Raw genomic sequence first — 23,898 nt, 5'->3', positions numbered from 1 at the left:
GAAACGTACAGTTTTTCCAGAGACTCATTGAACAGTCAAACATCACTCTGCTCCTTTTTTTTTCTCCTTTTACTTTTTTCCCTCTCTCACCCCACCTAATCCCTCCTTTCCAAAGTCCAAGTATCATGCAGCTCATGGCAGGGCTGGGGCTATGTATAGGCTAGCAACAATTAAGGGACTGAATGAAAAATGGTAGTTTTTGGCAGGCACATCAGGGGATCAATCTCATCTAATTTTGGATTTCTAAAAGTACGTGTATCTACCTGATCTATAGTACCTACACCACCTGAGTTATCATGGCGACTCTTCTGATATTCTGTGGAGAGAAACACCTTTCCATACATTCTTCTTCTGATGTAATTTAAATTTCTTATTTTGAAATGAAATTAAGAGCACCTTTCCACTAGCTATGAAGGTAGTCTACATGACTGTCTTGGATGCAGATGTCTAAATTTGGACTCACATCCATCATTTCTGAAATAGAATTTTTGTCACGTAAAATAGTGCATTATGGCATGTTGTGACACAGAGGTTTGCCACTGCTCATGAGATGACCTGTATATCTACTTATGGATTTGCCAGTCCTGAGTAATGCTGCCGTTTCAGATGCATAGGAACATAACTTTGATACTTTATTCTATTACACAATCCAGAAAGTAGATGATTAGAGTCTATGTAGCCAAAAAAGAAACACTGCTTATCAGTAACCATGCTTGGAATATCCAAAGTAATACATACCAACAGTTTACTTTTACATTATATATATAAAAAGATACTTGCATATTTCATAGTCAGGTTCCATATTGTTAAGAATCTCATTTTGCTTGCCATGATGTAACTTTCAGGACAAACTTCTCAAGTGTGTTCTGTATATCCTGATCTCTTTCTTCTCAGGCTGACAATTGATGCTGAGTGTCAGCTACAGTTACACAACTTCCCAATGGATGCCCATTCTTGCCCCCTGGAATTTTCAAGCTGTAAGTAATATGCTTAGAAATATGCCTTTTCTGACCCACACTGAACACCACTTGTAAAATTGTCATGTCCTTAACAAGATGTAGTCCAAACATTTTCAGTTTTATTTTGATGTTATTTTCAAGTACCTGAGTCAGATATGTTCACAAATATAATTTATGAATGCTATATAAAAAATGATACAATTTCTGGGTCCTATGTGATTAATGTATGCCTATATCTTAGCAAGACAGTGGAAATTTTCACTTTCAGCATCAAGGTCTCATGACCTGATACCTTCTCTCTGCGCATGGATGTTTTACTATTGCAATAGTTGGAGTCAAGAGTTTGTCATTTTGCAGTCAGATCAAGGTGTGAATTCCTGGTCCAGCTGCAGACTTTTTGGCCATAATTGAAGGATGGGTAAAATTGCATCCTATTGGGTCCACAAAAGTGGAAAACTGATTTTTGAAAAATTTTCTCAAGTGCTATCTTAATTTATAATAAATAAAATAAAATGTGACATTAAGTAAAAGGCACTACTAAGTAACTTGAGAAAAACATGCCTATAATTTACTTGCAATATGCTTCTTCAGTTTTTTCCAGAAACAGCAAATAGTATTTTTACTCCCCAAAGTACACTAAAATTCTAGCAATGACTGTGAAACAAAGCATTCTGTATTTTCCATTGCAATAAGATGGCTACCCGAGAGAAGAGATCATTTACCAATGGAAGCGCAGCTCAGTGGAGGTGGGAGACACCAGGTCCTGGAGGCTTTACCAGTTCTCCTTTACAGGATTAAGAAATACAACTGAGGTGGTGAAGACTACTTCAGGTAAGACAACTGATCTTTTTACCCTCAGATTCACTTAGGATTTTATTAACAGAAAGAAAAAAGAAAGATATCTCAGTTTAGAACATAGCATTGGAACTTCACTGAACAATTACAGTCTTTTAAATGGAACCATCCAGGCTTTAGTATTTCTGAAGAAGAACTTACAAGAAGAAAAATAAATTGTTGTCTCCTGTCCATTCTTGTCCTGCAAGAAATACCTAGAACTGTCAGGAGAAAGTCACTACTACAAGGGGTGGGTGGCCAAGGGAACTTCCTATCCTGCTTCAGTGTACAAAACAGCACAGCTGAGCCAATAAATGATAATCTGATACTGATTTGAATATTTTACAATCCCATTCCAACTTCCAGAAGCAGAAAGTAGGCCTGTACAGAAATGAAACTTGAAGTCCCAACCTCTTTACTACAGCAGCTCCAAGTTTATTTTGTTCCTTAAACCAGGGCATAGTCAACTCTCATTAAAGAGAACAGCCTTACAAATCAGAGTCTCAGATGATTTTCCTGCATATTTCTATCTCCTTGGAAAAAAGTAATGGAATTTAAAATTATAAATGAGGAACTACTCAGCGTTTAATAAAAATAGCAACTTTAACCCTACTAACTAAGCAGGAAAATACATTCTTCTAGACATATATATTGTTTTATTTCTCAGTGGAAAGATAATCAGTGAATATGAGAAAGGATGTAAAGAGGAATTGCATATTAATATTCTTGTATGTGCATGATATCCCTTGTCTTGTTTTCTTACTTTCAAAAAGAACAGGAAAATGAAAGCAGTTTTTCTTTTCAAGTTGCTTTTTATTTTTTACCTTATTTTATTATTCTGGCAAATATATTGATTTAAATTCAGATCTGTGTTAATTCTGACCTCAGCAATATCCCCATCCATTTTCTTTCTAAAAGTCAGCATTGCTGTTGTATTAAAAAGGAGAGTGAGATACGCTAGTGTTGAGAGAAGCTTGCAGTGTATTACACTGGAGTGCAAACAAAGAGGTTGAGAATTAATTCAGGTTCCAACTCCTGAATCACTGGACATTAAGCACCAATGACATATTTAGTCTCATGAGCAGGGCAAAAATGGAATGAAGCCTCCCAGCTGTAGCCACATTTGCCTTACGGCATCTTCTGCCATTTTAGCTGAGGAAGATATTTAGTCAGGTATTGAAGAAAGCATTTGACCTTTTTCCCAGTAAAATAAAAATAAAGATGCAAAATAGGACAAGAGAGCAGCATGGGTGCGAGCCATAGCTGCTAATAACCACCCTTACACATGACATGGTGGAATTGCTCTCAAAGTAAAAATATAAACAGCAGTACATCTCACCTCAGACTGCCCCCTTAACAAACAAAGCACAAAAGTCAGCAGTGTGCCCAAGCATGGTCTAAGGTCCCATCCTGTCTAGGCTGAAAACTAACTTTATTTCAGTCTTAGTTTGAGTTTCTTTTATTTGCTCTTTTTCTTTCCTTTTCCACTTGAGTCATTCGCCAGTAAACTTTTTTTAGCCAGAGATAGAAAGTAATAAAATCTTAACATGCTACAAGCTTCAGATCCACTGATTCAGTGAATCTTGCACTGGTGAATTGAAAGCATGCTCTAATGTTCTGCTAATGTGAAGAAAGTACATACTGGGAGACAAACAGTAAAACACAGAAAGCAAAATATACTAATATACTTGCCCATGCAAAGAAAATTTTTTTTTTCAGGGGACAGCCATTCAGGCTTGTAGTACTCACCTGGAGTACTACTGTAATGTTTCATCAGTAGTTTTTAATAAGATGACACACATCAACCCTTTTAATTTACTTTAAAAAAGTAATTAGCAGCTATCATCCACTTTAAAGCAGCAAAGAGTCACTTTAGTCATCACTTGATTCCTAAGAAGAAATGTTCGTAAAAGCTACTCAGCCTGCTGAGCTTCTTTGAAACACCTGCTGAGTATAAAAATTTGGGGAAAAGTCCAGTGTATATATTTCTGCTGCTGCAGTTATGTTTGATTTTCCTTGTTCCTCTTGTTTTTATAACCACAGATATGCAAGAAAATTAGATTTGATTTTGCTTTAGGTGCAGTATCTAAATAATTAGAAGGTGGGGAAAAAAACCAACAACAACAAAATAGGGATTATCATGAATCTAGTCTATCTCCTACAAATATTTTGCTAAAGCTGGCAGAGCCTAAAGAGTGTTCATTGCTTAAAGTGCCTTATTAGCATGCTGGGAGCTACATTAAGTCCAATATTTCTCATCCAGACCCATACTCTACCTATAATTACTCTCTTACAAGCACACATTTTCAATAAGTTTCCCCAAAAGAAAAGGCAAGAAAAATATTCTAAGCTTATAGATTTATTAGCAACCTATGTGTAGCCTGACTACACAAGTTAAGTATTTGAATGCCCATATAGCAAAAATAAGTCTTGAGACTTTATGCAACTAATTGCAGTGCTGTATATAATAGGATTTAGGTACAAACTAATGACAGTACCACTGCCAATGCTTCAGCAGGGATATGAGCTGAGGTACAGTGGAGGAGGCAATGGAAAGATTAATGAGATGTTGGGGAGATGACTATACTACAGTTCCAGGAACTCTTCCCCAGAAATAAATTTATATGACGACAGAAACCAGAGAAACCTAAACACAAGATGGGGAAATTAGAGAATATGAGATTGAACAGTTACAGAACAGAAGGAGCCTGGGAGTAGTGTTAAGGCATTTGAAACTGGAGTAAACTTTCCATACCTGCATTTACTCCATTTCAAAACAAACTCTTGTTTCCAGCTTCATGCCTCCCAGTGATTAACACTTTCTAGTCTCTGAGGGCTACGCTTGCTTGGTGACTGGAGCAGAGAAGAGAATCAGAAAGGATGGCTGAGACTTGGTCATTACAAACTCCGTTACCTCTATTCTGCATGCCACAGCTGAACACTTGAGATCTGGCCTGGGCTATGGGCAGAGAAGGACAAGGATTGTTTGAGTGCAAGCTTCATAAGATCTGACAGACTTGCTGAAGTGACTACATTTATCTGCTGCTCTTCCTTTGCATGTGCTGCAGAAATATAAGATTAACTGAAAGGGCCAGATGTTGGAATTGTGTCCCTGATCAGTTAGCAAATCCCCATAACAGCAGAAAAAAACAACTGGAATATTACAAACCATCCTGTCTGTTTCTCTTATCTGAAGTGAGTCATCCTGAATTGTCAGCTTGTTTCCCTCCAAACTGAACATTCATGTTTGACTCCAATTTTCTTCAAAAGTCACAGACCAAGCAGTAAGAAATGACCTAGCTAATAGAATCCATTAATAGCAGGGACTGTTAAGAAAAGTTAACTCTCAACCTTCTGTCCTATGAACTTTCCATTGAAATAACTAAATAGTCTGTACATTTAATAATATATTACCTGTATAAATGTTTTGCTTTTTCACTACAACCTATGCTGTGTAATCAGCAGTGGTTTAGTTCAGATTATTTGCAATAAAGTGCATGTTAGGACATAATAGCATATGAATTATATAAACCACTCCACTTGACCTCACATACTTGTAAACTGAGATGGGTTTAAGATTTATTGTATTATTGAAGTATGTCCATAGTCACTGCTCAAACAGTGCATATTTTGGTCATTTATTAAGAAACTACCATTTCTTTTGTGTGACCTTTTTGCTCACAGTGTAAGGCCCCATCCATTGAATGGTGAGATTCTCCAATAAAAAAGGATGCACTAATGGAAAAGTGTAGAGAATAAAAATTCAACAACTTCTGAAATTCGGATGGATGTTACCATGAGTAGTCCTTACAAAGAAAGCATCAGATTTACAAAATCCTACTTCAAACCTAATGCCGAGGTTGCATAGTAAAGCCAGTTGCTTTACTGACATGTTCAGAGTTCATATTACGCTTACCATGTTTTTAGTTATTTAAGGGTATGTGATTTGGCAGACATATGGTCTATACATGGGATAAATGTAAAACTAGCTGGCAAATGTGTCAGAAAGTGGACGCTTAGAATAAAAAGAAAAAGAGTTGTATATCATAAAAAGAGAGAGAGTTGTATCATACAATAAGCAGCAATAATAACAGAAGAAAACCAAAAAAATGACTGCTCTAGCACAGGACGTACTTTTCCATCCTCCATATTCTCATTTAGTATTGCACAATACGTTTGATTTAAATGAATGTTAGTTGTTCTTTTTTGCTTTAAAAACTATTCTATATATAATTTCTGACCTTTAATATTCACTGTGGATTAAAAATAAGAAACCAATTAGACGAGAAAATAGTCCAGCAGGTCCACCACTTGTGAATCATATCAGCAAATGCTGTTGTTCTTTACTTTTTGGATGTCAAAATGAAAATATTATAAAGCTTAGCTATAATCACATTATAGAACAAAAGGTGTCTATTGCTTAGGAGGGATTTCAAGGAAGTTTTTCTAGAGAACTCTCTCAATTCAGATTTGACAGGCGAGAAAGATAAACTTTAATTTTTCTGATTGTTACTGCAATGCAACAAGTGATACAGAAGTGTAAAATTTGCAAAATATAATGCACATGTGGATGACACTGATCAAGGACATGTTGCACTTTGGGAACAGGAAAATAGGTAAATTCCAAAATTGGTAATTAGTTACTTTAAATAAAGAGTGAAAGATTGTAGGAAGGACATAATCAAATGCACAAATATAAAAAGGTGAGTAGTTACAAAAAAAATTCTGGGGGCTGGAGTAGTCCACAAACACACAAGGATGGAGAACATGATACTGTTACAAAAAAACCCACCTTTTCTGGGAGTGTTGTGTGTAAACTTGGAATTGTCACTGTTCTACTCTGTGAAAAACTGATGTCAAATGGTTGCTGCATTCTGCTTGATTAAAAAAAGGTTCACTTTTAAGTGCAACACAGGGGAGTGAAGGAGAGTGTAATAAGTAATTGATTTAGAAAATATAATGGAAACATTTGGAAGTATGGAACTAGTCTGGAAGAAAATATAATTGGTGATCAAAGGAGTAAAACAAACATACTGCTTTTAAACATAACAATAATCAGCACTGGCACATACTATTTAGGGAGATTGTAGAAACCCTTAAATCAGAGGTTTTATGAAATCATACCTCAGACCGGGAGGAAAGGACGACCTTATATCTTGAAATTCTTTTCATCAATAGGTTTCTATGAATCTCATAAAATTACTCCACAAAATGAATTTCTACTTACTATTCCAGTGATTTTGAACGTACAAAATACTGTACTATGCAAAACAGTTTGTGAATGTGTAATTACTCAGGACAGATGGAGCTTCTGGTATTCCCAGTTCATTTCTGTGACTGGGTAGTTCCTTTTTTAGACCAGAGATTGTCTATTGCTCATTCACATAGCCCATCCTGAACTTTAATTATATACAAAGGCATTATAAGACTAATCAATAAATAGCAGTTCAACAAGATGCACAGGATCCATGAGACTGGTAAACCAATATCTGTAAATTCCTTTTTATTTTCTTCTTGTTCTGTGTTTTACAGAGCTAATTGGAGCTGTGCAGTAGAGACAATGTACTGCTCATAATTGATAAACAGTGTCAAATTGGTAATTAAATAGTTATCTTGCTATTCTTCCATTAAGCCACAGAAAAAGATCTGAGTCTGGTTTCTGTTTTGTCAGGAAAATGTGGTCAAGGCTATTATTTTGTGGAAGAATATGTATTTGCAGACTTTATACTTTATTTTAATGTTGTATTGTAATGAATTGAACTTTGGCAGGCATGCAGTCCCCAGAGTTTTCACGGTGCTCAAAAAACCCAGGAGTCTTCTCCCTATGCTTTTTTATTAAGTCAAAATATGATATGACAGGTATATATCATATTTGAAGATCTGTGTTGGGAAATAGGCCTGCCATTAAGCAATGGCCATAGGTGGATTGCCACCGTTCCTAGAGATCCCTGACAGCCCCATACACAGCTCTAGGTTCTAGTATGGGTTGGCTACAGCCTATGGCATTGTCAGGCAGATTCCCTCTGAGAATTGAAAACATTCCCTGTCTGAAGATTTTGACCTAGTGAATAGGTACAAGATACCGGTACCTGCATTTTGCTTTTGGCAGAATTTAAACACACTTTGTATCCACTATGCAGAGGAGCAAATGACGACATAAGCTTTAAGTCAGAAAACCCAGCCTACTATTAAATTGTTCTGTGTATCTTCATTGTTCTCTTTATGGTTTAAAAGGATATTTATCTCAATATCCTTGGTTTTTGAAAGGCTATATTAAATTATTACCTTAAACATATTTGCTGAAAGAATACTGTCTCTCTAGGACAGTGGAACATTTAAAGCAGTACGCAGACACAATGGACTGAAAGGCTTATTTTTATGTTTGCTGCTTCAAAGGATATCTTCAGCTCTAAGCTAATATCCTTAAGATAACTCTAAAATATCTTAATAGCTATATCTTAAGATTCTACTTCTAATATAAGTACTCATCACCTGTCCAGAAAGAGAGTACCAGGGAATATTTTTGCTTATTTTTTTTTTTTTTTCCATTTAAACTCTCCCTTATTTTAACTCACATGAACCACTGTTTAACATTACTCTACCCAACATATAATGATTTGAAAGAAAACACAGAGGAGTTGATTTATTTAACTTTCAGATACCACCATCATGAAGGGTTACAGACAATTATGTGAGCAGAAGGAGGGATTTTTTTTAAGGTAGTAGCTTACAACAGTTTGATATTGCTTTCAGGGAATAAAACTAGTCTAAGGTATATGCATATTTTTTTGAAGGATAATGAATAACAAACATTTATCAAATATTAATAACAAGCTTTTCTCAAGCAATCCAGATGCTCATATCTGTTCAGTTATTTACCAAACCATAGCAATTTATGCATTTTTGCTAAAATTATAACTGTTGAAAAGTTTGTTCATTGAAAATAATTAGTCTGTGTTTCAGGATCATGTCTTCAAAGACTAAAGCTGTAGTTCAATTCAGTCCCTCCCATGCCTGTTGTATACTCCACATTTTCTCATCCAAGTTGATTAATTGTGTGGCACATGAGTATTTATAGATGAATTCACATGACTGCATAAATGAACTAATTCCATAAGCAGGCTTTTCGGTTCCTCCCTGTCATGCAGACATCCAGAATCTATGTACATGCACTTTTTTCAGAACACCTTAGAACCATTTATCCTTGTATAATCCCTGTGAGGCAGACAAGATGACAAGGACAAGCTGAAGGCTTGCTGAAGGCTTCTTTCCTGAGAAACTGGACAAGAAGCTGCAGACAAGAGGGACAGAGGCCTCTCCTGCAATGGCTGGGAAGGACTCAAGACAACTGCATTTGGGTCTCTTCTGTACTGACTGCTTCAGCTCTTGGCACCATCCCAAAAGACCTCAGAAAATCTGTGCAGTTGCCTTCCCACTTTCTTTAATCATCCAAACACCTCTCTGTTCGTCATCTGGTCTGTAGTTGTTTTTGAAATCACTATGAACAACAATAGGAAATTCCATGCCACCTTAACAGTGTAGGCTGAGGAACAGGGAATTTAATAACAAATGACATATCCAACAAGAAAGACTGTGGATCCAAGTTAAACATATAATTAATAGCTAGGTTTGGCCTGTTTTTCTGCTCCATGCTCACTTATGACCACAATAAAAAGGATCTTTCCAGTTTATGTGGCAAGTGTAGTTGCACCCATGTGAAATACATTTCCATAATGTTGCTAGCTGCTCTAAGGCTCCTTGGAAAGGCTTTGATGGTAAGCAGTGAGAAATGCCAAGCCACAGCAGTAGCAATGGAGCTGTGACTGAGGATTGAAGGGCCATCATTGCTTTGGCGTTAATGCAAAAAAGCATCCAGAGCACAAAGACTCCTTAACTTTCCTATCTCTTTTGCAGTGATGGGCTAGATCTTTGTGGTTTAATGGGCAGGAAAAATGCCCACTATTCCTGTGGAATGCATATGTTTAAAATTCTTACAGATTGAAAGAATCTGACTTTTTTCTTCAGGTTTTATCTGTATAGCTTCAGGTTTAGGCCTTCAAGTTCACCTGCTTTTAACTAATCATATAAAGTGTTGAAGAGCTCTTTGATGATTATTTTTTATCTTTTGAGAGGGGTTAAAGGCTTTCTTAAAATTCCAGTGACAGTAATTCAGCCCTTTTGTACTCTCAGTTTTTCCTAGACTCAATGTCAACTGAGTCACCCCAGCAAAGTGAAATCATGACTGTCCCTGAAGAAAAGGGTTGTGGGGCCTGAAACCTCTTTCAACCCACCCCAGTGTGACTTCCCAATTGAACAAAGACTCTTGAGGGTCAAGTTTATTTTTCCGAGTTTGTCTTTCTGAAGGTTTGCCATAACTGAAAGCACGGCTTGCTACAATTTAGACTGAGCTTTAGAAAGGTCAAGTAAGGATAAGAAGGATTGATATACAAGTAACCACAGAATGACGGATAACGTGGAATCTTACAAGCATTTCTGCTGAACCTAATGCAGGGTAATTGCAAAAGCACAGATGTTAAAGGCAAGATTGGTTTTGTAATAAATATAATTTTGTGGCTATAACAGAGCAATGGCTTTAAGACATAATATTTGTTCATTTAATAGCAAGAAAATAATTAGATCTTTTAGGAAATTGAAATTCTTTAAAAATAAAGAAAAAACATTTTGACTGTTTTTAGTTTTATGATAAGAATCAGGAAATTAACAAAGTGAGTCTATGTCTTAAAACCTTTCCTACATTAACTAAGCATACAAATTTTTGTGATGCTTCTAATGCCCCTATGAATGTATTTTCATAAGTACTGATGACTCTTTGAAACACAAAGCATATTAACATCTCAACTCCCTTTTTTAATTCCTGTTTGGTAATGTAATCATCATACCCCATCCACTGATTGACTTTCACAGAAACTGTTGCAATATCACAAGAGAAAAATCACTGTAATTCCACTCTGCAACTGGAGCTAGGTCTTATAATGAATTGTGGTGAGAAATCTTTGGTTAAAAAGGATTAGACACAATGGCTTAGTAGTTAAAGAACAATGTATATTCACAATTATTTTAGCATTAACATAACTCTGAATACTAAGCAATTTTTTAGAAGAGTTTTCTTCATAGTGAATAAGTATGTTTAAATTATTGATTTAAATAAATACAAGTTTTATTGTGCTGTTTAAATAATTAAACTTTAAGCAATCCTATGATAAATTGGAAGGTTCCTGAGCACTTCAGCCTTTCACCTGTAGAGTCACAAGGTAATCTCTGTAACCTGTAAATTGATCAGTGTAGCACTGATGGTCGACTTCTTCACTGATGTTTCACTTCTAGACCCTTTTTGTGTTCAAAAAATATGTTTGCAGTACAAGGATTTTAAGATAATTTCTTTCACTTTTTTTTCCCTTGGTCTTACCTTTCTCATTATCTTCCTGCGCTTTCAGTGGAGAAAAACAAATTCATTAATGATGTTCGAAGGTGATGACAGCTTAACATTCATGAAGTGTAGGAATAGTTCATCTGAAATAAGTTTGCATTTGCCTGGGGCATATATATGTCCTAAATAATAAGCATATGCCTCTAAGGCTGTTCTTACACAGTTAAATCCCTTAAGTTTGGAAGTACAATTTCTAGCTTCTCAATCTCATGTCACTACATAGCATTTTTAGTAACCTACTTATCTAAGATGCTGTTTTGTTGGGGGAGGTTGTCACTGTATTTGAATAGATATAATTGAAAGACTGAGTGGAAGTAAGACGTAGAAGTCTGCATAACAAGAGTATCTGAGTCAGGCGGCATTGATAGGAGCTAATAATACTCAAATCCAGCCAAATATCCCATGTAAAAAGCAAATTAAACTACTTTAACACCATGAAGTTTAAAGAGACCTTCCCAGTGAGCTTTGATTTTCAATTTTTTGTATCAAATAAAACAGGAGAAACGAAAAGAAAACAGACTACGATGTTAAATGAAAATGTTACAGTATGTACAAATTTCTAAAACTCTCTGCAGTGCCTTGTGATTAGAAAATGTTCCACTTACACTTTTAGATATTTTATCTACAATTCCATAAAACCATCCTATAATGTTGACAACACATTCTCACAGAAGAATATAATGGCATAATGTTAAGCATGGTAATAATGGTCAAATATTTGTCATTATAATTTTATGTTTCACAAACATTAACTCACTCTATTTTATTGTTAAAACAAATTCTTATTGTAACTAGCGTGTGTTTTAACATTGCCTTTTTAAACCAGGCATAATTGTCCTCATTTTGATATACATTATAGAAGCTATAAATACACCCCTTACTTATCTCAAAAAGTGATGCAGTCTATTAAGTGAGTTCTTTGCTACTCTCGAGAAGACTGCATAATTAAGGCTAAAGAGCTGCAGGATAAAATTTATGTAATAATACTTTCTTGTATCATGCCCTACATAAGAGAATCTTGAAATATTTTTCAAGATTTAATGTATAAAGTGCCACAACACCCTTTGTGTGTCTTAATGCTAGTGACGAGAAATGATCATGAAACTAGTCAACAAATTGCTATTTGTTCTTTCTTGTATATAGTTCTAACAATTGAGAAAATTGTGAAAAACCTTGACTATCACAAATAATGTAGTTTGGTTGATTGTAGCTCAATTTCTTCTCTTTTACGCTTAAGAATGTGAACTTGAAGAGGAAGTAGAGTCGTACTGTGTAGGTAACTGTCAGTCATCTAAGGTTGCTTCTGTTATGTGACTGTATAGGTTCAGAAAACCCCAAATAATTCTCTTCACTTGCCCCACTCCAAAAACCTTAAAGTGAGTTCACACCTTGTCCATTCCATTCAAATTACAGATAGCAATAACTATTTGACCTGACTTAATATCCCTTCTCTAGTTATGTGAAATAAAAAAAAAAATATCAAGAACTGGTAGTGATTTCTTAGATTATTTTCTGCTGTTATCCAGTAACATTTATTTTAAATCAAAATAAAACAGGTTTGAATATTTCCAAGCACCCTTGTAGCTCACTAAAAGTTCCTTTGTCATATGACTGTAGCAAATTACTGGTCTGGAACAGAGCTATTAGATTGCTCCAGTTGCAAAATCATCAAGTGAAACAGCAATGTCTTGGAACTGCATATCTTAACTTTGGTTGTACAAGTGCAAAAGCAATAACCAGGGCAATTCATAACAGCATACTATCACTCCAGATATGTTTGCTCTCATGCTAAGGATCTGAGCTATGAAATAAGAGCTCTTGAATAACTCTCACCATTTGTTGTCATCCTGGGAAAAGCAAGAATATTATTGAATATGAAAAAAATACTTTTCTTTTTCCTAGTATTATTTTTAAAATAATAATTGTTAAAACCTGTATGACTAGATTTAGCAATACTACAGAAAAACAAAATTAGACTTTCAAGTATAGGTATAGAAAATCTATTATATCTTTCAGTTCTGAGAGAGACACTGTATCTCTGTTGACAAGAAAAGCAAAGAATTTCACCTGGAGAATTTATTACTAGCAAATAGTGCAACTATTAAAAATCCATTATGGCTTTGTAAGTCAGAGAAGAAAAGTGAAAAAGGAAAAGATCAACCCTCTGAATACTGGAATATGGAAACATGACATTTCTCTGAACTCATGAACTGGTTCATTTTGTGTGCCAAGGTCAAATCCCACCAGTGCCCCAGACAGGAAAGGTACCGTGGTATCCTCCCACAGGAGGTATGGCAATTTGTGTTAGAACATAGTACAGTCGGTCATGGTAGCATTATTTCAGGGCTTTGTAATGACTAGGACTGTTGATGTTGAACTTCCTACCAGCCAGCCTATCTAGGATAATGCAGCTGGCATGTCATTAGATGTGGTAGTGCCTATTCTGTGCTGGAGGACAAATCATTTTATACTTGCAATCATTACCTCAGGTTATGTTCTGAAACAAGTCAATATAAAAGCAACCACAAGCAGACATTTCCCTGTTAAGTTTGCCAGCTTTGGTGCCTACCTCTTCTTCATTAGGTAGCTTTAGAATTAACCATACCCTCTAAACATGATGCACTGATGAGGTTGATGAGTTGGGAGGAAAAAAATCTCTACCTCCTATCTCTTTCTCTCTGGCCCACCTCATTCCTACTGCTACATCCTTAAAAGTTTAAAACAGATTTTTTTTCTTGGTGTGAATATGAGATTTTTTTCTAGGGAGAATTAAGTAAGAGAAATGAATAGTTCTGTGAGCAGAAGGGCTGATTTCTTATAGATTTGCATCTCATGGCAGAATTCCCTGCTGTCTAATGAACATGTAAATGCCAATTTAAGCTTTTTCAGCAGCTGAAGCAGTCCTCACAGGTGTTCTCTAAGTCATTTCTCTGGAGTCTAACAAGAATCAAATTCATGCCTTAACCTTTCTTGGGAGGAAGAGTGTATGATGTTGTAGAAAGAAGTAGGGTAGCATTATATGACAGTCCCTCAAATCCTTCTACTGTCTTTTTGACACTTTGCAACTTCTGTCTTAATATTTATAATTGATCAGTATTTTCAGAATTATAAACGAGGAAGGCCTGAGATAACACAACCTTGATTTCTCTTAAAGGAACAGGATAAAAAGCAATATGATTCTCCAAGTTTTAACAAAATCTTAAACAGTACCAGTTTTGAGGCTTATAAAATGGCTATTCATAATTTTTTTAAATTTTTAATTACACTTCACAAGCCATTATAATTCCAACCTCTGGATGGGACTCAAGCTCTACGAGCCAAAATATCCTAGTGCGAATATTGGGAATTAAACTGAAATCAGTAAACAACTGAATTCATCTGAGAAGTGTTCAGCCTGATATTTGTAGGTTGAAGAATGGCAATTAGTTTATGCACAGTTCAGATAAACAGTTTGGATTTGGTGTCTGGAATTAAAGAGATAGTAATTTTCTAATATATACTGAACTTTTGTATGAAGATTCTCTAGCACACTTGAGAGCAGAAATTTTAAATAGAAATGTTCTTAAGATAATATTTGACTCTAGCACATCTGAAAATGAGGAAATTCAGCCCAAGATAGAGTTCTTTATATAGAGAGCCTACACTTCAGACTAGGTTGGTTACATGAGGGATCTTTATTTCATCTGTACTAGTTAAAATCAAAGAAAAATATGTGATAATTGTTAATATGCCTATCTGAATGCAGTGCCACAGGTAGTACCTGTGCACAGAATTTAAAATACAATATAAAAATAAATTTAAATGAAAAAGTAGCCTTTCAGGAAAGGGCAACGAGGAATATTATTTTTGATATGGCAAAGTTCTAATTCTATAATTCAGTTACTTGGGGAATGCAAACTTGGGGGATACAAATTCTTTTTTCTTCTAGATATAATTTCCATGATAGTGGAATTTTAATCCAACATCAGGGTTGCTAGCTCATGGTAATACAGCTAAACAACAAGTAAATTGTTTCATGCGCGGAGAACTTGTTTACACCTGTGTTCTTATTTTCAAACATTCACTTTGCTGAATAAGGTGTTCACACAGAGTTGTTAGTATCAAGAAACAGGGAGGAAACTACACCAGTAAAACAAGTATTTTTCAAAAACTACCATCAGTCATCTTCTTTTGAACTTATTCTACTTCGGGAAACAATAAAATGTTTAAAATTCATCTGGCTGGAAACTGTTGGGATGCAATTTGAGAACACTGCTGTCATTTCCACAGTAAAAACTGAAAGTCATGACAAAAACACCCAAACCTCTGACTTCTCTTTTTCACTCTACTAAAGTATTTCAAATGCTCTCTTGGCTCTGGCTACTCTTTCTCTCCCACCTACCATATATGCATACGAACGGCAAAGTGCTTGCTAGGGAATGGGGCCAGCAGAGCTGAACCAGAAGGGAGGCCTGCTGCTAGGCACAGTGTCCTGGAGGAGGAGTGCTGCATTTGCCTGGTGGGAATGTTGGTTTCTTGAAGGAAACTGGGTGGCATTTCCATATCCACAGTCCTTCTAGGAAACTCATGAGCCCCTTCAAAGCATATATTGTTTTGTTGGGTGTAAGAAGTTACTGCTTGAAATTTCATTGCTTTGCCTCTTGGGTTTTGAGTATTCTTCTCTCTTATGGCATCTGAGATAACATCATGACTGACTTTGTCTCATAGACAATCTCTGTAACAAGTCACAGCTGCAAGAGATGAATGACCACTGCATCATTTCTGTACCCAACCTATCATCTCAACCCTTAAGTCTTTTATGATAACAAACTCCACAGAACGATAAATGCAAAAAGTGTCGGATGACTCTTCTGAGCATATTAACCTTTTCTGGTGCCTAGCATCAGTTGCAGCCTTATCTCTCTTATCTCAGCAGCTAACTTCTAAAAAACAATATAGGAGGCCTTACCAAGATCTAGCTTCCAGTGACTTCACATTACATCACCAGTATATAAAGTACACTCCAGCCTATGTGGTAAAGCTCAATCCACAGTTCCCTCATCACAGTCCTGTGGGACTCCAAATGCATCCTTCTCTGTATGCCACACAGTGTTTCAGATCCAGAATTGCCAGTTAATTTTTAAAAGCTTTCCAAGGCATAACATTTTCAAATGTTAAAAGAGGAAAGTCTTAAAAAGACATAACCCGTGGGATTCACAGTGTTATAACCTCACTTTTAAGGAAAAATTAAGAGGTTGCACTTCCTGGCCTGAAAACATACAATGTGATGGTATTCACACTGCTACGTGTAATGGAGGCTCCCGGGGGAACCTGTTTTGTAGTAGCTGTGAACTTTATCCTGAATACGTCTATCTGAGAAATAAATAGTTCTTCAAAGGTGTCCTCTTGAAAAGGGCAAGCCATTTAAATACCTTGTAGGATTTGGACTAGGGGTGATTACATACACCTAGAAGCTCTACCTTTATTCCTGTGAAGCTGGTAACTGAAACTTCAAGATGGTATCCGTAGTCTTTAAAGAATTTTTTTACATCCTAGGCTTGATCTGTTTGACTTCAAATGGCAATACTGGTTATAAATTATTCATGATTCATAGCTATCTCTTCTGAGACATGATCTTCAAACTAAGCATCCTCTTCATCTCTGTTCTTCCCTTCAGGCCTGTTGCATGCAGGTCTGTGGCCTGTCTTACTCTTGCTCTTGGTATTCAGTATAATTTTAGAACTTCATCTCATTGTTTGCCATTTTTCATAGTTTCTCTTTCTCTCTTACTATATCTGACACCTTCTACTTTCTAAACTCTACATTTATTTACTATTTTAATCATAACCTAGTTCCTTTGGCTTCAGTGCCATTATTTCTTTCTGTTCTCTGATTTTAAAAATCATTTCCCCCCTTCTAGTAGCTACAGAGATTCTGGGTTTGACAGCTGCTTTTTCTTTCCTCCAATGAACTTACTTTCTACCTCACATCAATAATATCCTCCTAGAAAGCTCAAGAGGTTAAAAATACACCCAAACACATTTGCCATCTGCTTTCTTAGCATATAAATAACTGCTCTATTAGAGCTAGTTTTTTCCATTTCATTTCCTCACGCATCACACCTTAGCCTATTTTGCAACACCTACTTTTGCCAGTGGATGTTTCTGCTGTTATATGTTAGCTGTGATTGTGAACAAGATTAATTTGCACATTGCTGAAGGTTTGCACCTGGCTTCTGCAAGACAAAATGCTTAAGAAACCAGAAAGAATATGTAATCTGCACACAGAGCAGCATTGTCCTCAGGCAAACCAGTAGCAGGAGAATGAGGATACTGTTTACTTCTCAAACAGTCCACAATAGCATTTTCAAGAGGACCATCTCAAGTTGGAAAACAAATACGCTTGTGATAATTTTATTTAAAATTGTTCTAAGAAGTTATAAAAACCCACAAGTATGATTCAGAATATCTTATTTTTAATAGTCATTGAAGTGAACTCTGAAGCACTCTTATCCAGGTAATTTGGCAATCTCTTACATCAATATAATGGATTTATTTCCTTAAGAATATGGAACAAAATGTCTCCAAAATACTTCCACATTTCTCTTTGGAAAAATACAGGTTTTAGAGGTAAATGGCTTACCTAGATGTTACAGTTTTAAAGTATAGCTCTAATGAATTTTAGATGCTTACAAAAGAAAAGTTACTCTCAACCGAGTGAACCTACATACAGCTCTGGATTCTTTTGTGTGTAGGATTTATGATATTTGGGTGTTTTTTTAAAAAAAAGAAAAAGGGCTTACTTTCCTAGTATACAAACAGACCACACATTGCTACATCCAGATAGTGAGTAATCACTATTATAATAGCAATTAATAAACAAATAAATAAAAAATAAAAACGACTGATGAATACTAAAACTTCACAAACAGTTACAAAAAAATGTATTATTCTTCTCCCTTCTTCCTTTCGCCTTATGTATGATAAAGATACAGAGACATGTTCAAGACTCATTCAGATAGCAACTTCTGATGTAACCAATTTACATGTTCATCTGCTAAGGTGGATGAATACTAAGATATGCACTGGAATTCCTGCACGAGTACTAGTAAATCTTAAACAAGAAGTTAGCGTTAGAACTCACTTTAACAAGGTCTGTGAACATCCTCTCTTCCTACCTGTGTATCTGAGTAAACATCAGGTTTCTGAAGAACTTAATATGTCAACAGGTAGAAGTGGAAAGCTGATTGGGAGGATTCCCTGCAGAATTCTGCAACCTTTTCAACACTGAAAGCCTTTATGATAAAACCATAAATTTTTAAGCAACAGAATTACCTTTTGCTACATAATTTAAGTCAATATTCAACAGAGGCAAAAAACGGAAGTTTAAAATGCACTTATGTATTGCAGCCAGCTGTGTCTGTCATTGATAAAAGAAACAGAAAATTGTGGACTGTCTCTCTCAGTGGCATAATCACTACCTGGTCTATGCATTTACTTTTTAATTAACTAGTAAATAAATTATTTGGTTGCCCTTCAACTACTTAGGGGTATCCTGTAAGAATCAGGAGTATCAGGAAGTTCAGAATTACTATAATCACTCAAGAACCCATATCATTTAGTGGTTAGCCAGATTCTGAATATAGGCAAGTTTTTCAGTGGAAGGTGCAGGGATCTAATCCTAAATAACAACAAAATAATCTAACTCTTGTGCATATATCACCTTTAATATTGTTATTTTTTTGCGACCGCCAGTGCATGAGGTTTTTTATTCTTTTCCAAAATTCTATTTTTCTGAATTTTCTTATCATCTATAGGTGTCACCTTGTTTCCATGGTGTACAAAAAATTTTTCAAAGCATACAGCTTGTTTTTTCTGGCAGAAACAAGACAAGACATGAACATGACAAAACTGAATGAAATTTGGTTTTTTTCTTTGTATTTTAAGACAGAAGTTTTTGGAAAAAAAAAGCACAAAGTTTCAGACCAATCTTTATAGCACTGATTATGAGCTCTGATTTTAAATAGAAGCATTTGTGAGTTCATTTTATTTTGCTTCTTTGTATGACCATGCCTACATTGGTACTTTCTAGTATCACCAGAAACATAATAATAATAAAACATTTTCTAGTTTTCTTTTGTGTGAGAAGCCAAAGAAAAATTATTACCTTATAAGTATAAATATAACTCATAAATTTTATATAATTACATTAAATATTATTTTTTTCTTTTTCAACCACTGCCATTAAATATTTCCATGTAAGTTTAGAGCAGAATCTGCCAGATGTTGTTGAAGCACATAGTGTACACATGTTCCAAAGAACATCCATGGGAGGAAAGATGAGTTGAGAGAAGAGAAATAGTTGTCCTACAGCTCTACAGCTGTTCAGTGAGAGAGCTGGGACTAGACCTGAGATATCTTGCCTGCTGCTTCAGTATCCTAACCAATAATCCACACTGCTTCTTTGAGATATTTTTGGGCTATGTTGTTTTCCAACAAGCCAATTTACTTTTTACTATGCATCTTTGTTGGGTTCTTGTGCTCAACATAATTTTCTTTCATTACTGAGCTGCCCTAGCTCCCTGAAGCCCATGACATTTCATAGCTGATCACATTGAGCTCTGAAGAAAGTTGGGTTTGATCTGTACTACTTTTGCTCCTTGATGTTTTGCCTTCCAGGATGTCATGCCCGGGTGAGCTTTAGTCTTTTATTGGTTACTTAGATGGTTTCCTGGGGGTTTAAAACTAAATATTTGCTGATTAAATCTTCTGAAATATTTAAAGGAAGGCAAAAATAAATGGAATTGAAATCCTATAATAATAATAAAAATAGTGCTGAAAATTGAGCAATAAAGCATGTTGTATTCCTCCCAGCATCATTTGGGCTTTTTATTTATGGTGCTGTCTTTCCAGTAATCTCCTTGTGCATTCAGTGGAAGTGAGATGCTGGTGTTCAAGTGGCACTTTCTTGTAGAAATATTTCTTCTGCTGGTGGGTTCAGACAGAATGAATCTATGAAATCTGTAGCTCCTCTGCAGAACATTGCCTCCATGCAGTCATGCTTCTCTCCTCTGGAGAGGAAGTAGAAGAAAACATCAAGGTTTTTTTGTGGCCTCAGGTTATGTAATACTGTCTCCTGGCTCTGAAAATAACTGGAAACATCAAGATCAAAGATTAAATGTACTGTATCCTCAAATTCCTCTTCTCTCAGAACGAAAGGCTTTCAGAAGAATTCCAGAATGACCTTTGCCATGCAAGACAATTTATAAAGATGTAAAAGCAAATCTGAGAAGTTGCGTTTTATGAACTGCATTAGTCCTGTGCAGACATTTCAGCAACCAGTACATACACAAAGCTCTTTAAACAGTACTAATTTCAAGGGAGTTCTCTAACATGTCTGTAAATCTGTTATTATTAAGACCAAAAATATTAAATACTTGATTTTCTTCTATTGTGGTGTTCAGCAAATAGGCCTGTATCTAATTTTCAACCACTTCTGAAATTTTAGGAAGCCTACAGTAGAGTACATAGATGGCATGTGGGTCTCTTGTTCAGCCAGTATGGGAAAAGTTCTGTCCATAGACTCATCCATTGACCACAAACAGAGCCCTAATGTCTAATATCAGATTAGCTGAGATGACACCATGAAAGGAATTCGTCCACCTAAGATCTGACTCCCTTTGGGAGTTGTCTATTCCTCTCGATTGACCATTTGCTTTTAACTTTGTTATTTCAGGTACTTAATGTTAGCAGTTTTTAACTTAGGCCTCAAAGTACCACCTTTAACTTCATTCCCATTTTTACATCTTACATTTATCTTATTACCCCTGGAGTTGCCCACACTCCCTTTTCACACAAATCCTTTGCACAGTTGTCTAGGAAGTCCAAATATGTAGACCCATGATACAGCATAAATGTTGTGCTTTACCACCCCTGTAAAACAAAAACAGCCACCATTTTGTGCTTTTTTCCTTGATGTAAACTCCTGAAAATTTCAATATGATAAAATTTAGATAACTTTGACAATTCTTATTTCATGCCATTTCATAATCCTGATAGTGTGTTTGATCTAAAGTACCAAGGATGTGGCATGCTTCATGCTTTGAACTATGGAAGAAACCCAGTTATTTCCAGTTCTCCCTGTATGTAAGAGCAGGCAGGGTTGGATGTTTTCAGGAAGTGGGTATACCATCTGGATACCTTAAAATAAATGAAATATAATAAAAACTATTTCCTATTTGTTTATGTTGGTGATTTCACTGTATCTCCAAACTTTATTATTAAAATGATAATAAATTGAATATTCAAAATTAATCAAGTCATTGCTTTAAACATGCACAGAGCCCTTAGGTATACGTGCATAATTTTTTTGAAGCAGACAGCTTTTCCTTAGGTATTCAGAAAACAACCAGACATCCAAAAGAGCCAAGGACACAGGATGCCTGAATGTGTCAGGCACAGCAAGATTTCTAACAGAACAGCACCCCAACTGGTTGTGTTGCCTCGAAATTGTGACTCTACTTTCTCGCATTACTTGAGATTTCACATTTTTTATCTCTGTTCCAATTTTCTATCACAGTAAGTCAAACAGGTTATTCAGAAACATAACCACTCCTAACCATTCAGACTGAGCTTTCATCCAGGGTTGATGCTTCCTAGGCAGGAGGGGAATGGGAAAGGGAGCAGAAGGTTCTATAATTTGCAGATTATTTACACACTGGAGCATAATGGTTCACTCACAGCAGTTGCAACCTATTACATCATGCTGCTGCCACATCTGAACACTAATCTTGCACACTAAAAATCCTCCTGTATTTGCTAATGCCAGTGTAGTAGCTTAGCTGCCTTCAAAAACAAATTAAAAAGATCAGTTGTTTGTAATTATGTCCCGAACTAGGGAAAAAAAATCATATGTAAATATATAGGGCCAATAACATTCATTTTCCCTTCCAACTTCTAGTATTTACAGATGGAACCTTAGAAACAAACACACCTAAGTTCACCTTCAATCCCTCAATACATTTCCACATACTGACATTTTTCAGCAACAAAAAATTCTTAGGGTGAATCTTGTCTCTGTGAATTCAAAGGGAAGGTGGGAACAACGGTAATAGATTTTAATTACTGTCTAGTGTCATTACATTCTTTCCTCCTATAATTAGAAACTAATGAGAAGTGGAACACATTCTGTCAAATGAACTGAGAAAACAGCACTTCAGGTGGAATGAGTGGCCAAGGACCAAACAAAATCCAGAACTGTCGGGCAGAAAGTCATGTCATACATAAAGAAATTTCATTTGCTTGGATGGCTGTAATGATTCATCTCATTTTGCAGGAGTTTCATCAGCTGGGGTTGTCATTTCACAAAAACATAAACTAACTCCAGTTCTCTTCTCCCTGCTCCCGCAGGAAATCAAGGTGTTTGATGTCAGGCACATTCACACACAGACATCCACGTTACTCTTTAAAGACAGAAAAAAAGAGAAATCTTCTCCCATCCCCCGCCCTCCTCCCTGCTGTGCAATGTAGTTAGGATTCATCCTTTGGAATGTAAATTGAAAACCAGGCTTGCAGCTATCTGAATCCCAGAGATAATCTTATATAAATGGACTATAGTGCAAGCTTTGTCAAAGTCTGAGTATTGTTTTACCTCATTACATAATCAAGCTATAATCACGGCTTAGAAATGGATATTTAAAATTGGGGTGAAATCACCTAGTACAGTTGCTGTGCTGTATCAGCAATGACCGCGAATCACCCCATTCTTTATATAATGCCCAGACAGAGCAAGTGCCAACAGTCAGGTAGAGAACGGCACCGCTTCCAAGTGCTTCAAGTTTGTTGCAAGCAAATATCTACAATGTCATGGCAGATTTTCTTTCCTTCTTTGCCCTAAAGGGTAAACATTCACTGTATTTTATTTCACGTCATGACTTCCCTATGACACAATAGTGGTATTTTGCTGCTAAACCTCAGAGGGAAAGAGACTGTCGAGCACTTTTGAAAAGGAAGAGACTTAATTATTTCTTGAAACTGTCTGGCCCTTATGCAGTGCAAAAATGAGTCAATGAAAGAACAAAAAATGGTGAAGGACGGAAACAATGAAAAGGGCATTTGGCAAAGAAGAAGATAATGAGAAGGTCTCGTGGTCAGATACCCTTCTGATTTTGCCTTTTCCCCGGAATTTTAATTTCTGGCTGTGGACACCAATAAATCTCTTAAATATCAGCTTATTATCAGTACTGTGATCAAATTTCTGTCCTATCTTTATGAAAATTCACTCATGTGCCCAGTGATCAAATACTTCAGCCAAAATTATTTTCCTGTGATATATGTAAAAACATATTGCACTGGAGGACCTAATATTTCATGTGAGAAATTACCAATTTTAGAAGTACAGTTTTATTAGTACTGAACCAGACAGTCTTAAGAACTTTCTGATCTGTTGGAAGAAGAAAAAAACATAAAAAATAGGTCATTTTAAGTTTTATACAAGAGAATAATTTAAATGGGTTGAACCTGAATCCTCATAGAAAATTGTGTGTTTAGAAAAAATATTATGTTTTCCTCATACCACCGTAATTGTGCAAGACATCTCACTGAACCACATTTTCAGGCTGACTCACTACCCTCACCAAGACAGTAAATGCCAGCAGAATTCCAAATATAGGCCCTGTCA

At 35.9% G+C, this 23,898-nt stretch overlaps 1 protein-coding gene across 3 annotated transcripts in view; it reads left to right on the top strand.

The window, feature by feature from the left end:
• Window positions 1–23,898, top strand: part of GABRG2 (gamma-aminobutyric acid type A receptor subunit gamma2) — a 77,171-nt gene that overhangs the window by 37,270 nt on the left and 16,003 nt on the right. For all 3 annotated transcript variants that reach the window (XM_049829317.1, XM_049829316.1, XM_049829318.1), the window contains exons 5-6: window positions 895–977; window positions 1,653–1,790. In XM_049829317.1, coding sequence (XP_049685274.1) covers window positions 895–977; window positions 1,653–1,790 — 221 coding nt within the window. The remainder of the gene's footprint in view (window positions 1–894; window positions 978–1,652; window positions 1,791–23,898) is intronic.

The sequence above is a fragment of the Accipiter gentilis genome, chromosome 26 (assembly GCF_929443795.1).
Source record: "Accipiter gentilis chromosome 26, bAccGen1.1, whole genome shotgun sequence".
Taxonomy (NCBI): Eukaryota; Metazoa; Chordata; class Aves; order Accipitriformes; family Accipitridae; genus Astur; species Astur gentilis.
This window is presented reverse-complemented; position numbering and strand designations above follow the sequence as displayed.